General features: G+C 42.2%; 3 protein-coding genes across 4 annotated transcripts; 1 reads left to right on the forward strand and 2 right to left on the reverse strand.

The window, feature by feature from the left end:
* The first annotated feature begins 994 nt into the window (after positions 1–994).
* LOC129593444 (myelin regulatory factor-like) lies at positions 995–5,828 on the forward strand. Its single transcript, XM_055489764.1, has 5 exons — positions 995–2,059; positions 2,794–3,714; positions 3,796–4,675; positions 4,919–5,137; positions 5,216–5,828. The coding sequence occupies exons 1-5, from the start codon at positions 1,301–1,303 to the stop codon at positions 5,650–5,652; spliced, it is 3,216 nt and encodes a 1,071-aa protein (XP_055345739.1). The 5' UTR covers positions 995–1,300; the 3' UTR covers positions 5,653–5,828.
* Positions 5,829–6,091: 263 nt separating this feature from the next.
* On the reverse strand, positions 6,092–12,783 carry LOC129593480 (aromatic-L-amino-acid decarboxylase-like). Its single transcript, XM_055489810.1, has 13 exons — positions 12,401–12,783; positions 11,221–11,393; positions 10,948–11,061; positions 10,603–10,722; positions 10,362–10,496; positions 10,137–10,280; positions 9,918–9,984; positions 9,649–9,811; positions 9,080–9,170; positions 8,186–8,284; positions 7,650–7,751; positions 7,200–7,542; positions 6,092–7,021 (listed from the first exon to the last, which is right to left on the reverse strand). Exons 1-13 carry the CDS (start codon positions 12,426–12,428, stop codon positions 6,423–6,425), a joined length of 2,178 nt encoding a protein of 725 aa, XP_055345785.1. The 5' UTR covers positions 12,429–12,783; the 3' UTR covers positions 6,092–6,422.
* A 2,602-nt stretch (positions 12,784–15,385) lies between these two features.
* On the reverse strand, positions 15,386–17,403 carry LOC129593591 (uncharacterized). Of its 2 annotated transcripts, XM_055489985.1 has the most exons (3): positions 17,268–17,403; positions 17,188–17,212; positions 15,386–16,710 (listed from the first exon to the last, which is right to left on the reverse strand). In XM_055489985.1, exon 3 carries the CDS (start codon positions 16,585–16,587, stop codon positions 15,448–15,450), a length of 1,140 nt encoding a protein of 379 aa, XP_055345960.1. In that variant the 5' UTR covers positions 16,588–16,710; positions 17,188–17,212; positions 17,268–17,403; the 3' UTR covers positions 15,386–15,447. The 2 variants fall into 2 exon arrangements, with proteins under 2 accessions (XP_055345960.1, XP_055345959.1); XM_055489984.1 differs by lacking the exons at positions 17,188–17,212; positions 17,268–17,403 and adding an exon at positions 16,859–16,954.
* Between the last annotated feature and the right edge of the window lie 101 nt (positions 17,404–17,504).

A 17,504-nucleotide genomic window follows, 5' to 3' on the forward strand; every position in this document is an offset into this window, starting at 1 on the left:
GGCGCTCTGTGTAAACATATTAGCTAGAACCTGACGTTTAGCAGTAAATACGGGAGCACTGTCGTACCCACTGGACAGTCGGTCAAAGCCGCTGGACAAACAAACAGCTAATACTGTGAGTACAGTACTTACTTTCTAGATTTTAATAGCGATGCAGCATGGCTTCAGTGCAGTTTGCATGGTAGGAGTAATATCATCCTTGTGGTCGCATTATATTGTGCAGAATAATTTTTGTACAAAGTGCAGCGATTCTTTATCACATAGGTTTACGGCACTGTTATTGTTTCGTTCTTAAAATATTTTAAATCTCTCTTGAATTCCGTGTATTTATGCTAATCCCATTTGCATTTTATAATCACTCTGAAAATGCACAGTTCTTTCCACTGCCAGAGAGTGGATTATTGTGACAGCGTTTGCCTTTTACAAGTTACTCAAGTTCTTCTTGATGTTTACATTTTAGCTATAAAATAGAGTGACCTCGTTATTGTTTAAGGGCTGTTGTCAATTAAAGTTACTTCTGCTAGCGAATACGTAGGCAGCAAAAAGGAAGATACTTATTAATACAGGCAGTAATAGAGTTAATTGTAAATTAAAGATTTTCAGCTATCAAAGCTATAATATCACTAACATTGTAAAAATCATCAACATACGCAAGTGACAAGACGACTGCACTTATAAGTGTAGTACTTGTATGTTCAAAACGTACTTAGTTTCCAATTTTGATACTGTACATCAGAGACACAGTAATAGCATCTTTGTAAAAACGCCCGATAAATCTAGAATACAGCAGAGTGATAATTATTATTCGATTATGCGTACATAGGTGGCTTACAATATTTCTATCTTACTGCTAAAGATTATTGATCCAACAAAGGATAAACTATTTCAATTTGGCGTCACGGATGCGAAGGTCACACAATAAACAGATAAGATGTCCACAGCGGATGGACTGCCTCATGGCTGTATCCTTTCATTATCATTCCGTCATGCCTGACTATGTATTTCTACCAGAAATTGGTCATGTGTGAAATTATGTGGTAGCAGTCCACGAATCCGATAAGAAGTTTTAGAATCATTCACATACTGTACAGTAGTGGCTCCTTTCTTCAGCGCCAGAGAGGACGGCACTATTGTCGTCTGTCGTACGTATCCTCTGGTCATTTTGATCTCAAGCTTAAGTGGATCATGCCTAACCACACCGTGATTTCTTACACCGCTATCATCATGTTCAGTTTACCGTAAACTGTGGATAATAATCTTCTGGTCCAGTTTTTAGTCTACATTCTCAAAAGCCGTCAATATGGATCAGACTATGCCAAATTTTAACCTATCTTACGATGGTTCTTATTCTAACACCTACAATGACTATTTTCCTAGTTTTACCGAGCACGATTACGACATGCCGGTATTGCCAAATTATCCACCGAATGATGTAAATTATCCCGGACTGAGTAATGGACACTGTGTGCTGCCGGACAGTCCTCCTGACTCTCACCCGGACAGCTATGCCATACCAAATCAGTTTGGTCTTCTACAGAATGTACACCGGGTAACCAGTGGCTACATTCCGCATCATGGCGATGTGTCGTCCTCAACGGGGCCCAGCACTTCCGGTGTCATCCCGATTCCCGCTAAGCCCCAGATCAGCCTTCCCCACCAAGGCTTGCCCCATGTACCACCTTTTCCTTATCCAAAAAAACGCCTGAAGGGCTCACTGAATGTGGATGTCTCCAGTACCAGCTACTCGTCCGCCAGTAATTCGCCCTTGTCAATCCACAGCTGTAAGCAAGAGGACGATCGTGACCTTGATTTCCCAATGTCGAATTCTCACACTGGTAACCTGCTGTATTATCAGCCACTACAGTCGTCTGCACCGTCGGATGATATGATATTCGGCGCAAGTGACTTGGGCGATGAGAGTCAACACCGCAATATTACCTTCAAGCCCATATTCACTGAACAGTGGTGTAACGTGGCTGTGCGTAATGATAGGGTGCTAGTGCCGGCATCCATTATGGAGTTTAAAGTGCAGGCTGATAAGGGGTTCAACTATTCTCAGGTATGTTTGCACAGAAGCCATCGGAAACAGTGGCGCCGACAAATTATGGGCTATCAGCACCGATTTCGGGTTATTTAGCCAAATTTTGATTCCTAATGACTAACAGTAACAGCAATCGTGCTGTTTAGGTATTTAATAGCGAAAACCAGATTTACCCGTACCATGCACTACTTGAACAACAATACCGAGCAAATGTTTTGAAAATTTTAATGGTGAAATTCTAAAGTTAAGACTCATGATTATAACATAACTATGGAATAATTTTTAGAAAAGTAGACAGAAAGCTTGCGAGTTATTGCAAAGCAAATTCAGCTCAGCAGTAGATAAGTAACGGTGAGATAAAGTTATAAACGCTTGCGCACGCAAAACTGAATAACTGGGGTTTACTAGTAAGTTCGCTAAATATAATCATTATTACAATGTAAATTATAGAAGGTGTACTGGTAATATAAGCAATTTTAACGCTTATACAGGGGGCCATGCCACTTTTCTGCAATTAAAGTAAATGATTGTTTACTGCAAATTTCATATCGCCGACCCAAAGGTCATGTTCATACTGTAACGAAACGGATACACACCGGTGCTATTTTAATAGATTCGAATTCGAATTTACTGGCGGCCGTAAACTGATGATATTATTTTGCTGGGCACTTTTTTAGCCCAAACCGGTGTGTCAGTTTATTCATTTTGCTTCACAGGAGTTAATAACAATACCATAAAATGCTTGTTTGCAGTACGATTTCGGGGCATTTATTTGCCAGAAAAAGAATCATTTCCAAGTTACCGTTCAAGTCGTCCTTAGCGCATTGCCGCAGTTCGTCAAATTACCAACCGGGGACGACTACGAACAAATAAAGAGTTTCTTTATCGACCTTTGCGGGGTACGCGCTGAAAATATTCATCAGCATCCAATCAAGATCGAAGAATCGCAGAGCGACCGTTCCCGGAAGTCTTTTATTCCCCGCACCATTGATCTCTCGCATTTGCGTCAGCAGATGACCATAGCCCGACTGCACTTCAGTGAAACTACGTTAAATAATCAGCGGAAGAAACTAAAAAAACCTAATCCCGAACAGAAATTTTTCCGACTGGTTGTCGGTTTGTATGCTGTAGTGGACCTACCCGATGGCCAACAGGGAAAGCGGCTGATACATGCCGTCGGGTCAGAAAACATCATTGTACGGGCATCGAATCCACAACAGTTCGAGCATGACGGCACGCCGACACCACAATGGCAGAAGGCCCCGCATGACGATGAGGCCATATTTTACACCGGCAGTATTGGGATAAACAACGACCGCCCAGAAGAAGCCTTGGACATTCGAGGCAACATGAGACTGTCCGGACGTCTCATTCAACCGTCGGATGCGCGAGCCAAAGAGATCCTGGAAGAAGTGGATCCCAAAGACCAGCTGAAAAATATCGGGAGGCTACGCATTGTGCGCTACAAATACAAGGACGAAGTGGCCAGGGTGTTAAACCTACAGGAAGAGGCGCAATACGATACGGGCATACTCGCTCAGGATGTGTTGGAGACTATTCCTGAAGCGGTGGAGGATATTGGGGATCTGGTGTTGGAGAATGGAGAAACCGTGGAAAACTTCCTTATGGTCAATAAGGACAGATTATTCATGGAAAATCTCGGAGCCGTTAAGGTTTGTAACTAGTCACTTACACACTCCTTATTGTATTTTGGTTTGATCAGCGTCACAGTTACCTCACCTTGGTTTGCGCAGGAACTGTATAACCTAACGGATAGTTTTGGCTCACGTATCGTGGAATTGGAACGCATGTATCGGAGAGTTGCTCATCTGAAAAGCCGTGATAGTTTTCGCTCAAATATCAGTGCCGTAACGACGAAATCCGTTCAGAGTTCAATCTTCACTTCGGTCTCGAATCGTCTGCCGACATCCGTATCGGCTCGACCGTCCATATACTCCGTGGCACCGCCACCCGGTGTCTTCACTGATAAACTTCAGAAAAAGCCCAGCACATCTGAGCCCGCATCGCTTATACGGTTAGGTAAATCGTACATGCAATGGTTGACGCTGGGTTTGGTGACCTTGGTGTCCATTTGCCTAATTGCCCTGTTGGCTCTGTACATTACGTCGAAGCCTGGTAACGACACCAGCGAAGACCAAATATTTACGGCCGCCTTGCAGTTCGGCTCGACCACTGCAACGGCATCATCAGCTCCGGTAATTTCCACTAGGCAACCGATTATTATACCGGGTTCTGATCAGGAACCTTTTTTTCCGCAAGTAATCGACGTGAACTGGGATGATGCAACGGTTCTATGGTCAACGGGGTTGTGCAAGTTCGTTACACCGGTCGCAAATGATGAAAAATGCGTACTCAATGTCACATACGCAGAAAAGTACTGCAAACGGTCGCCGTTCATGGAAACGGACGACTGTTGTGTAGCCATATCAGCCAATCAATTTATTCCTCCAAATTTTATTAATAACCCCATTAGCATAAACGGGCACGGCTATGGCTATGGTCGTCATCCTGCACCCATGCAGCTTCCGGAATACAAGACCGATCAGAACGACTTGCCCACAAAAGGAATGGATAAAAATTTGCAGATCTCTTTTGTCACCGAAACTGACAGTGGTATGTGTGTAGTGTGGAAAGACTATCTTGCAATTGTAATTGTACAGTTTTGCATTGCATGATATACGTATACAGTACATATGTAAGCTGGGAACTCTTTAGTCTATCTGAACCTCTACTGCGTATAGCTGTATATTAAATTTTGCATATGGTGTCGTTGTGAACTTGTCAATCTTAGTATTGTTTGATAAGGTATTTACTGCCAATAAGTCGGCGAATGTTATTGTTACGTAATTTTTGCAGCGCACTCTGGAGTGGATGACATAATCAAGCATTACCCAAACAAACTGTTTGGCAAAGAACTTGACGATGGCAATGCCGTATTATACCGTGCTGATATCAAACCAAAACAGGAAAAGGATTCCCGAAATGTAAAAAGCGGAGTTACCGATTTATCGGGGAAAAACGACAAATATATTCCCAGCGGCGAGCCATGTCCGGATATATCCGAGCACCAGACTGGTAGGGAAATGCGACTCCCAGCTTTTCGACGGAAGCTTGATTTTAATTCGGCTTTAAAAATTCGTGATGTACTTTCAGAAAACTGGGATATGGTCGAACATATCGATCTGGTTGAGCCAGATATTCGTTTGACTCGGGCGTACTGTAACACTCGTAAAGAACCTTGTGGTACGAATCATAACTACCTGCTCACCGTCCCATTAAGCAAGTACTATGCCGATCAGAACATCACTGTCCGATTCACGCGTAAAGTGGATACAGTGCTGATGACCTGTGCGCACTACATCGAAGGTGGAAGTTGCTTCCGGAATCAAAATCGTCCGGGTTTCGTTTGCCGATCGGATGAAGCTGAAGAATGGATTACTGTGCCAATTGCCAATTATTTGCGGAGTGAACTGAAAATCCGAGTGGCGGAAAAGCGGACAGCTGCACATTTTAATAAGAACCTCTGTGAAATCGAAGGTTCAAAAGATATTGTTTATTATAATATTGTCTTTGTCAGAAGCTGTCGATAACATTGGTATTCATTTTAACATCAGTCGCTCTTTGAACGTTACGCTGACCACAATGTGCAATACCTAATAGTTATGGCGAGTGTGCTTCAGGTTTTTATAAAATGATTCATGCTACTTACTGTATTTTTAACTGGAACATAGTGTTGTTGAACAGAATAAAAACCTTTTTGTCGTGTTCTATCACTTCTACAACTCAAAATAGGCGCTTTCGTTGTGCACATATGCACTTGCCATACTTAGCTGGCTAAAGTATATATATTTTATTTTGACCGCAAACAAAAACCTTTTCCATTGCCGGGTTTTTTTAAGATTGCAGGGCGATTGTTTTGCAGTCAGCTTACTTCATGTGCGCGTGTTCTACCTTTAACGCTCTTCGCAACAAATACTGGTTATCATGATTCATGCACATTAAAAAGATATCAGTCAGAGCGTCCGCGCAGCATTTAATTACTTACAATAAAGAAAACTAACACTAGAGTAGATCGCGATGTATCTGAATATACTTGTTTTAACTGGTGATGGGTAGTTTCAACAGTGAGGAGAAAAAGAAATCCTGTCTGAAACGCAAAATGCGATAAAACTCTATTTCAAATTAGAACATTACCCATCACTAAACAGAACATTAAAATGACTAGGGCTCTCTAATAATCACTAGAATGGGAACAATAATAATCGCAAGCACTTAATACTAATAATCAAAATTTAATGTCAAATTCTGCATAACACAGTATTTACCACATTGCCTAAAAGTGTAACATAAGCTAAAGAATTTAGTGCCCTCCGTGATTTTCAGCCCCAGCCGGCAACTGAATTGCCGGCACGGAGAAGGTCGTCGCTGTCCCTGTTGACTGAACAAGCAGCGGGTGAGGTTTTTCTTCCACCTCCTGCTCTTCGGCTTCTTCCGTTTGCGGTCCATTATTATTTTGACCACGGTCGCTTAATGACGGCGACCGGTAGCGCAACATGATATGCTTAGCAAACTGCTGATAAGCATCTTGATCTTCCGGATCATTCGGCTCGAAAACTGCCATGCACACCGATTTAGAGCGCCCTCGGCCGCTCATGCCACCCATACCCACATTACCGATGCCACTGGGAGCGGCCGGATCCGCGCCTTCCTCCAGTTCTTGGCCTTCTGGGGAGCCGTCATTGTACTCCGAATTAATCTCATCCAGGTCGGGTAGATAGCCCTCGATGGTGTCACATATGGACTGAATGCGGGAGTCCAGACTGTATTGGCGATTCTTACCCATCTTCTCCCCTTGTTTTCGGAATGGTCGACGGCGGCCTTGCATATGATGCAGATTAAGCTGCCGATTCAACTGTCGAGCGAATTCTTTAGCAATCTCCGAATTTCCGAATATGGCCGCTATGGATAAGCATGTTCTATTATACGTAGGTTAATCATTTTCACACATCCTCTTTTTTAAATTTTTGGTCGTGGCACGGGCAAAGCGCCTAAATTCCATTGCACATGTGTGCACTTTATCATTACAGATTTTGTTTGATAAATCGAGATTGTTTTAGCACCGAACTCCCGTCCTTACCGTAACTTCCGTTAACAAACTTTGGTGACAGTGGGCTGTTGGCCAATAACAGGCTAACACCAAACGGTTTCTTCTCTTCGTCCACTATGCCGTTAGCGACCACTAAATTATTAGCCTCCAGTGCCTTATCGTATGGCCGGTGCAGTTTCTTGAATTCCGCTAACAGCACTTTGGAGAATGCGCGGATGATATTGAAATCGCGCCGGATGTCGTCCAGTGTGGTTACCGGTGAGGTCACCGTATAACGAATAACATAGCGGCCCTGCAGATTGGCCGGAACCATGTGTACCAACCCGGAGCGATTCAGTTGCTTTAGAAGATTCTCAGTCCGCTCGTTCTCTCCCTGTATTGCAAAATAGCATGTTATTGCTAGACTATACTTACAGTTACACCACACGCACACCAGAAACCATTTAATCGTCTTGCTAGCATAAACATGACTGTGTTCACCTTGAGACGGAACACCACCATGCCCAGAATCCGCTCAGCCGGAAGCTCGAAATCAGGATCACTTCGCAGAAGCTCTTCAAACTGTTTCGCCAGCGCCACACCCTAATGAAAATTGAATCATGTTGTTGTCGGTATCAGCAATTTAATCTTCTGCATTAAATGCGCAGCAGAAGAAATTAATTACGACTACGTTTACATTTTCAATTTTGTCTTCGTCCTGTGCGCTTCGACGGTTTTCAGTGGTACGCACGGTACGGTTTTCAGTGTGGTACGGTTTTCAGTGCACTTCATTTCGAGTAAAATTAATTGTGTTATTATCTAATTCTTCTATCTATTAATCAACACTCTTGTCTCTTGATATTACCGGAAAATTTTTAATGATCACCAACTAGGCTCTTGCCAGACGTTGATATTGTTACGGTGGCATACGGATCGGATATTTTAACATCAAAATATCCTTATTTCGTGTTCGCCAATGGTAGTGCATAGTGCATAGTGACCTGCATACTTCTTAGTATCGTGGTTACTGCACTCACATGACGAATATGTTTTTGTAGTCCTTTAACTCCATAATTGCGCAGGACGAACCATAGCTTCAAGGCGCGGAAACGTCGACTGAGGGGGATTTGCCAGTGCTGGATGAGGGATAAGCGGTTAGAGAAGGGAGAATAAAAAGCACACTAAGTATCAATTAATGCACGTCGACAACGGCAGGACATCTGCTCATATGCGCAGGGGATGTTGTATACAGCTTTAAGCAGTTGCAGCGGCTTAAATCCGCCATCCCTGGCTTTCCCAGTGCAGTTGCATCCGGGGAATGCCCAATCGGGAACGGATGGCGAGCCAGCTAATAACAGGCACTCGTGGCCATCTAATCTAATCCCAATTACACGTCACTTAATCATAGCCTAGCTCGCCGTGGAATCGGTACTCGGTAAAGTGCCGAAGCATGTCCAGTTTTAAATGCAATTATATTCTGCCGACAGGAACTGCATTTGTGTTTGCTGCCGGTAACAGCCTGTTGCAAGCAGATAATTAAAGACTGTCGTAATCTTGTTAGATGTCTGTTTTGTTGAACTAAATCAGTAAGTTTATTTTGGTAGCTTCTTAAAATTAGATTCACACACCATACTGCTTAGAAAAACGTCAAAAAGTTTCGAAACATGCCTGAGTCAGGAAATCATTTTTAGTATTGATACATGAGAAATAGTAGGTCCGGATGTCCTGGTTACTTTAATTTTGCAAGGAAAGAAAAGTCTATAACTTCTTTGCACGTCAAAGGGTGTTTAATTTATCACCGTTACTTATGGCTATTCGTGGAAGATTTCTCAGTGATTAATTCCTGCAGTTACCAGTAAAACCGCTCCCGTTCATTTGTTTACGCAACTGTCCCACAATTGCCGACGATTAACGATACCGTCGATACGTACCATATAATCAATGGCATCGCCGGACTTTTCATGGCGCAAATATAAAGGATCCACGCAAAAGGTTCGATGGAGAGCGCGACTGTTTTTCACCCTAGTATGTCAAAAAAGAAAATGACAACCCTACAAACACATGTCCATCACAGTGTGACACGTTTTCTTTTCTACGACCCGCTAAAGATCAGGTTGCACGTCGTTAACGTTGTCAAGGCGCTAAACAAAAAGGAACCGGCATATAGCGCCTGTTTTACGACACCTAATGCGCACCTCAGAGGATTGACGATCTAACGCCGTCGCGCCATGTATGCGTTCGCGTGCCGTGAGCTCGTTAGTCACTGCCAAGTGTGCTAATGTTTATTACTGCGAAAACCACGACCTGCACGGTATCGTTCTATGTTTACGTTTCCGGCTCTATTTGTGGCTTACACCGTCGTCATATTTCCGCAACGCATAGCTTACTAATTATTTACTAAATTAAGCAATTAAGCATCAGATTTCAGCTAAAGTCGCTTGATTAGAAAAACTTTCTACAGCTTACGTGTTACGTAATACTGATGTACCGCGCAACTTACCACATAGCCGTGCAATCAAAATGGACCATAAGCCATTTGGAAGGGTTGAACGCGAAGGAATTGGCGTATTCAACACCTTGCATGAATGACCGATACTCCGGGCAAATAAAAGCGGCTCCCGCATAAGCCGCGTCAATATGCATCCAAATATTTTCCTCCGCACCTGCAATATCAATTAAAAATTATTATGCACTTCATCTATGGGACTGGTAGAAGTAAAATGTCGTTATTATATTCTAATGGCGGTGATAATCGCCAGCTGCACTTACAGATAGGCCCCAGTTCTTTTAAACGATCAAAGGCACATGCGCCGGTGGTACCCAGTGTCGCGCATAGCTAAGGAGATTTGAAAAGTATTTAACAAATTTAACAACAAGTTTATGCATGCCGGCGGTACAACGTTATTTCTTGTTTGGTTAAAATGGTAAAAGGTCACCCTTCACAAATTGGGTGATAAAAGATATAAGTAATGGAACAGTTAATTTTACATAGAACGGTATGAGTCCATCGGCCACATCCGCTTCCAGAGCTGTACGAAATGCGGCTCCGCCGATGCTGAGTTTTTCATCGCTGGCCACAAGTCGCAGTTTGACCAGTCCTATTAGGCCAGCTTTTTCGACTGAACTGTGGGCCTAGCATACGGACAAGCAGAGTTTTTAATACGTTCATCGGCGTTCTCCGATTTTTCATGCGATTCCTATGAAAATTTATACCTGATCAGAACAGTAACCAACCAACCGACTATTAATTTCCGCATCATCCAGATCAGGTCGAATTTGACGAACACGACGCAGTGCCTCCGTTCTGGCGGCCAGAAGGGATACAAAGGTAGCTTCGCTAGCTGTGGTCTAATAAAATTAGGCAAAAATGTTTATTAACTTCAAACAACAAAATATGAGTATCTTACTGTCGCAACCTTGTTCTAGATCTACCCTGTAGCTAGGCAGATTATACCTGAATAACTCCGCCACCAACCCCCGAAGAACTATGTAAGAATTCTGAAGGTAGCCCAATCATTTTCCCCAACCAGTCCATGACGATGGTTTCCAGTTCCGTGCAAGCTGGACTTGATGCCTTAAAACCATACATTAATATATACATGCATTGCAGATTCGCCACATTATCAGTTTCCGATACTTCTATGGTAATTACGACACATTAAGTCAAATTAACACTGTGATGTAAAAATTATTGTATTTTTATGCAAATATGCTCAGTGCCACCGCCGCATATACAGATTACAGTACAGAATAATTTTAACTGAATGCATAGAATTCAAAATGTTAGGGTTGCTGGTACCCAAGTAAATCCAAGACAATTAATGGCATCAGCCAACATGTCGCCCAGCAGGGATGGAAACGAATTCAGTGCTGGGAAATAAGCGTGCATGTAGGGACTTTGCCAGTGTGTCACCTGAAAAATTGTTAACCTGTGAACAACTGGTCTTGTTATGCAGCTCTAGGTATGGACATTTTTCGACAACTGATTTCGTACGTAAACTGCCAAAATTAGCGAAGGGCAAAAAACACACGTTGTATATCGACGATAATAATGTAAGACGTAAGTACTAACCCCAGGCATTATGACTCGCTCGACGTCGGAAAAGATGTCTTCCCATCCTTCGCCGTCTTGTGGTGCGCTATCTGGTACCAAATCCCTCATATAACCCGGCTGCACATTTGGGAACACTCGGCGAGAGCGGATGTTCTCCAGATAGTCGGCAATATAATCCACCATTTCTTTACCTATTCATAAATTCAAAATGTCCTAAATACTATTTTTGATAATAAGTACTGTTTTAATGCACGTTTGGGCGCACACGCGTGCTGGTCAATTATAAGTATTTTCTTGCGTGTTCGTACAAAAAAAAGGTAATGTAAAGTACGAAGTAGTAGCCATAGGCCATAAGTTCCCATAACCAAGTTGAAAATGCACATGCGTAAAGGTCGTAAACTATGTAATTTATAACTATCCATAATTAGCTGCAAAGCTTAGTATAGTGTAACTCGGATGTTGAAGCCGCGCAATAGCGACAGCGAAGTTGGTAATATCAGTGAAAAAAATACGGTATAGTATCTGAAATGTAAATATTAAGCTATTTGTGCTTTTGGTTACTAAAAATTAGAATTTGCGCCGACAAGCCGGATGGTATGTAAAAAGTCCGTGGCGAGTTAATTAATGTAGGCCCGCGAATGTCGGAGGTCACGCGCTTTGTGACCGGACGTCAGGCATGAATGTCAGTCTATCAGGTAGGAACGCTGCGACAGTATCTGTCGTTTAATTTCCTGTTATCATTGGATACTGCGGTAATTTGAGGCAACGTCGGAATCCGAGCATTAATTACTTGTCGGCTACAGTTGCAGCTACACCTGTTTGCGCTTTATAATATAATTGCATGAATCATTTCGGTATAGTGCAAGCGTGATTTTTCCAAAAGAAATCTATATGTGTACATAGTTGCAACTATTCTGGTGACGACTCAATAGCTCAGTTTGCATTCTGCTGTTATAGATGAAAACTGTCAAGTTATCACAAAATTAGTACACGAAATACATTTTTAAAGGTTTATTAAGTACGTTTGTGTTGTAGAATGGAATCAAACCACAGTAGTATCATCAAACTGATTATGGTACCCCAAATTCAAAAAGGGCAGATGTACCGTTTTGGTTTGTATAATAATGAAATTGCAATAGTTAACACCGGACTTGAACTGTTGATTAAAGACTGCATATAACAAATCGCATAAACTCACCTCGTTTTCTGTATTCGTTGACATCCATTCTGGGACGTTAAACTTGGTATGAGACGAGATGAAGACTATTTCGTCACAAGTAACTAGATAAAATTTTGCGATAAACTAATCGAAACATCCAAGTGGTTGAAAGGCAATGATGTATGACTACGACTTGGAGAAATCCAAACAATTACGAAGAAAATATATAGTTTAAGGTCACTGCTGCAACGTTTGGAAGAGCGTAAAACGGCATACGTATAATCAGGACCAATTGCAATAAGATTTGATAAACCGCACTTGCTGATATGATGTAGAACAACTCTGAGAAACAACTCCTGAAAGATTATCTAGTGGAAGGAAACTTTGTCATAATATTCGGAGATTATATAAAATGGATGGGAGGTCGGATACACCTGATACGACGGAATAATATCCTGCGGGCTGCCGGGAAATACGTTGTACATTTAACTGCCGGGGTTGGGCAAAACTTGTCGTCCGCTCTCGTATCACCCTTGTACGAGTATGTCTCTGGTAGGGATGATTGGGAAGAGCATCATACTCTCCCCCCGTAAAATGTTAGCACGGAGATCCGAAAAGATGCAGTATTAGCATGGCATACCAAATACAGATTTAGTTTGCCGTGGTATTAGCGCTATACGCCGTACATACCAACGTATATATGCCACTTGGATTTTTTTGTACAAAAACTGGATATAAAATGCCCCGTCTCGGTACATGAGGTACAGAGCCTAATCGAACGAGCATGTTCTTACGCGCGCGTACATACTCGTACGATGCGAATCCCATGGTGGTTCGGTGCAGGAATGTTAGCGTTAAGCAACCTTCCTCGAATTCCTCGAAGGTGTACGGTTGTTTCTCTTTGATTGGCCAAAATAAATCCAGAGCGGCATCCGTAGCGCTTTGTTTTGGCGGCAACTTTACAAAGGTTCTTTATAGAGAGATCTGGAATGAAGATAACAGTACGATTAATTGATAGAACATTAGGATGAAATACGCGTAGGACGGAATAGGATATTAATTGTTCAAAAAGTTCAATTTTCCTTGTCCATCTGAACGATGGTTTATCCAGAGACCAGAGGTACTACGGCTGCACGTCATATTATCAAGTTGGTATTTTTGGTGCCATACACTTGAAATTAAATAAAATTAGCGGAGCTAATTCCGATTAAGGCAGCGAAAAATGATGAAAGGCAGGTCGGCGTTTGCGGTCGGGTGCCGGTAGGGCGTTCGGGCAGTGTCCAGTTATAGCATTGTGTCTTATGGATATTTTCATGGGACTTTGTATAGTCGTACATAAATGTGCGATTGATGTAGCTGTCAGTAGAGTCTGGAGGTCAGTTTTGCGGCTGCTATAATTAAGTTTGAGAATTTTTTCACCACCCTCCCTCCCTTTCATTCTTGGACGGGTTGTTGTGGAAATGTTTTAAATTTGTAATAGGTCCGCTGTGTCGATTACCTAGAGTTTAGATGACCTTTTCGATCCGCTGCGTCGGTTACGTAGATCATCGATACTTTTCCCCCCAACAAAATACCAGTAAAGTCATTGTTGGTGTGCCGTCTTAACTCATTGTTATACCATTTTAACAGCATAAATAACGGTGGGCCCAAACTTGTTGTTGGTTCAGAAACAGGTTCAAAGATTGTAACAGACTCTTCAAATACTGTAATTTGTTTTCTGGAAACTTTGTCGTGTGCTTCTGCTTCATTTTTTACTTTTTACAGGCTTTAAAATTTAAAAACTATTCGTGACGTTGGAAATACCGTAAGAGGAAAGCAGGAAAAGGGCAGCAAGATTTAAGACTTGAACTTGAAGTATATTTTCTTCGATCTTTTATTTGTTGGTTACCCGAACTGTTGTCGTAAGAATCTGTAAAGTGTAAACAGCCACACAACAAATCATAAGAAGCGTAATTTAAGTTAAGCCTATACAATGCACATGTACATCGTGCTCACTGCAGCTCACATAAACACCATTTGCCGCATTCTGTATTACAAATAACGAAACGAGTTTTGAAAACGACCAAAACAATCGGCGAAAATTTATCCCGGACAGGAAAGAACAAGCAGAGTCCAAACGACAGCCGTCGTACTCCAGGTTATAAAGAGTCATAGACTTTTCTTCCAAAATTCTTTGTCATTTCTCTCTTCCTTCCCATTTTTTATTTGAGTGACACTACTGGTATCCTTTTATTGTATATAGGCACCCCTTTAAGGCCCTTTTGCATCGCGTTTTACGTAGACAACCCTTTTCAATACTTGACGCTCAAACGGTCGCACCGTGTTCGTTTACCTTTTTATAATTACAAGAGTTTATTTTTCGGTGTGGCCTTTGAACGAAAATTATTTTCACATTCTTTTTTGCTCAGTCCACGATTTGTATTAAATACAGCATGAAATTTAAAGAAAGAACGAAGAAAAATACACTCCGTCCAGTTACTCAAATCAACGAAAAGTTTGCAAACGTTTTTTCTTGGTACAGCTTAAGATCTGTTTTAAATCAGAAAATGAATGTACACTCTACATGCTCTGGAGATCGTTCCTTGTGAAATGTTCGAATATAGTTGTCTCCCTTTCTGAAAACATCTTTTGGATGAAAAAAAACATAACTTGTTTTTTTCGAATAGAACCGGGACACAATCCTCAGACAATTCCAGTTTTTCAGTTTTTGTTTTCTGCGCTACTTGTATTTTATTAATACAAGTATGCATATAAGATTTACGTAGAACGGAAAAGAATCATTGGCGACACGAGAAACTGGGTGTCGCAGAACGCAACAAAAATGAAAGCACTAAATTATGTACAACGAAAACATTTTTGAATAGCACCACTATGATATTTTGGTGCAAAATTCACCCATCTTGAATACAAGTTATAATATTTGGAAGGCGGTTTGCAGCGTTTTAGAAAAATATTTTCCAGTCATAAGGTCAAGATGTACACCCTATAGTCCGCAAACAAACGGGGTGCGCACAGTACCTACTGAAAGGGTATAATTTTATTGAGTTGGTTATTAGCTAGAATTTTAAACATCACATTAGCAAACATTACAAAACAAAGTAAACAGCATTAAGACCATCCGAACGTGGGACGGTCGACGTAACAGACAAAGCATTTCCCCTCTGTATTTCAATGCTAAGACGCTGGAGTAAAAACTCAAAAGAGCGTCTTTCTCCCGTAGCGTTCTTAAGCCGCGCGCCCAGCTCGCGCAGAAACTTCATACATGCTGGGCTAGATACACCGAAGGTCTCAAAAGCTAACGGAGCAAACTCGTATTCGTGTGCCATATATTCGTATTTCCGGCGTTTTTCATCTTCAGCTTTCCGGGCCGCTTCACCAGCTTTTATGCTGCTGCTGACGACGTTGGACAATGCAACTGTGTCCACGCATGTGACATCCCAAGCAAGTCGTCGTCCGTTTCTCCAAGGCAGCTGTGATACACCATCCGGCCGTCGGTCATTCACGTCGCTAGTCCCTCGTGGTTCAAGTACCGCCGGTGTGTTGGCGGTGACCAGGCTTCGCCGAATCACTTCGTTCAGTGACGAATGACGTATGAATCGCCCGGCGCTATTTTTGCAGGATAGTCCGTGGTGGCCGTATTCGTCCACGGGTAGACGGCAGTCAATACAGAGATGAGGATTACAGATTGGTGCGCCGATTCTTAGTCCAACCGCAACACGGAAACTCTCGTCAGACATCAAGGTTCCGAGGGAAGGAACAGGTAGAGCGTTCAGCCATTTTCCCGATTCCGGCTGTTCAACTGCAAGTAAACGCGCGCAGTGAGTGACATCATTTGAAAACGTGTTTTTGATAACTTCCACAGTCTTTTGGACAAGAGCTTTGTCCCAAACTTTCTGTGTGCGCCGCAGAATTTCTGGGGGCAGCTCTGCGCCCGCAGCTGCTTGCCACATCTGAAGCGCCAAGTCATAACTCTCCGTTCCAGTGGTAATGGCCGAGACCAAAGACGATGTGGCATGAACCGAAGCCAAATAGGCTGGAGTAGCTAGTTCTGCAACACGTCTGATCCCCAACCCACCACTAGAAACAGGGAGAGATGCCTGTGCCCAGGTGATACCGTCAATCTTAACGTTTGTTATAGCTTCTAATGCTGATTTGGTAACGCTGTCGAATACATCAAGTTCGTCTCCGCACAACCACGTTGGACTTGCACGTAGCACATAGTTCATTTTGGGAACACCGACACAAGTCCGCAACAGAAAATAAGCCTGATGAGCAGGCAGTATACTTAGCTTGGAGGTCAGTCTTTGCAGATCTTGTGTCTTCTTTTGAATGGCATCAGGAATGGCCGCCTGCAAAAGAGGAGCACCGAGCAGTATCAATTCACTTTCGGTGTGTTGCACAAATTCCGGGTAGCGGTTAGCAAAAGCTTGTTTCGTATTCTCGCGATCTTGCAATGTACCACCGAAAACAAAAAATTCACATTTAGAAAAAACCTACTGAAAAGGGATGCTTATATAAACAGTAAAACGGGGTGCAGTAGAGAGATCTGTGCTTAACCCGGGTAGATGGAAGCGCCTATACTGGCAATTTTACTTTATTTTTGTTTGGAATTGTTTCGCTTTTTGCGTACCAGGTCATCTATATAACTGCAAAAGCGTAGTGTGCGAAAGGGAAGGCAACCCTTGTACAATAGTCTTGCACCATGTCATAACAACCCTATGACTTTTTGGTTTTTGTAATTAGCCCTGATTTCTTTATATTAACCATCCCATCTTAAAAGAATGGCGTTGGTACTAAACCCTGTATGAAGTTCAAGTAATGAGTACCTGTTGTTGCTGCGGGCTGATCACACTAAAAAATACTGAGTTTTAGATACTTTAAAGTATCGGTGTCAAACTGTACATACCTATCCGTCACCGATATTGTATACTTTTCATGTTGTATACCATGTCAACGCCGTTCTTGTTTTTTTTTGCATTTGTACTGACTTTTGTACTGACTATAAAATTCAAACCGGCTATCACTGCGAGTAAAAATCGAAAGGTCGTGAACTTGAAAAATTATGATTAACAAGTGTTGTTGTTTTATAAACGAAGTGACAGTAAGCAAAAACTGATGAAATCAAGCACCAGATTTATACAAC

Source organism: Paramacrobiotus metropolitanus, unplaced genomic scaffold (assembly GCF_019649055.1).
Source record: "Paramacrobiotus metropolitanus isolate TYO unplaced genomic scaffold, Prichtersi_v1.0 Parri_scaffold0000062, whole genome shotgun sequence".
Lineage (NCBI taxonomy): Eukaryota > Metazoa > Tardigrada > Eutardigrada > Parachela > Macrobiotidae > Paramacrobiotus > Paramacrobiotus metropolitanus.

Coding starts and splice junctions, on each gene's coding strand:
- LOC129593591 (XM_055489985.1), bottom strand. CDS start 16,587: ATGAACTATGTGCTACGTGCAAGTCCAACGTGGTTGTGCGGAGACGAA.
- LOC129593444 (XM_055489764.1), top strand. CDS start 1,301: ATGGATCAGACTATGCCAAATTTTAACCTATCTTACGATGGTTCTTAT. Junction 2,060..2,793: donor AGGGGTTCAACTATTCTCAG/GTATGTTTGCAC, acceptor GCTTGTTTGCAG/TACGATTTCGGGGCATTTAT. Junction 4,676..4,918: donor TGTCACCGAAACTGACAGTG/GTATGTGTGTAG, acceptor TAATTTTTGCAG/CGCACTCTGGAGTGGATGAC.
- LOC129593480 (XM_055489810.1), bottom strand. CDS start 12,428: ATGGATGTCAACGAATACAGAAAACGAG. Junction 9,985..10,136: donor ATGGACTCATACCGTTCTAT/GTAAAATTAACT, acceptor AAATCTCCTTAG/CTATGCGCGACACTGGGTAC. Junction 7,752..8,185: donor TACAAAAACATATTCGTCAT/GTGAGTGCAGTA, acceptor AATTTTCATTAG/GGTGTGGCGCTGGCGAAACA.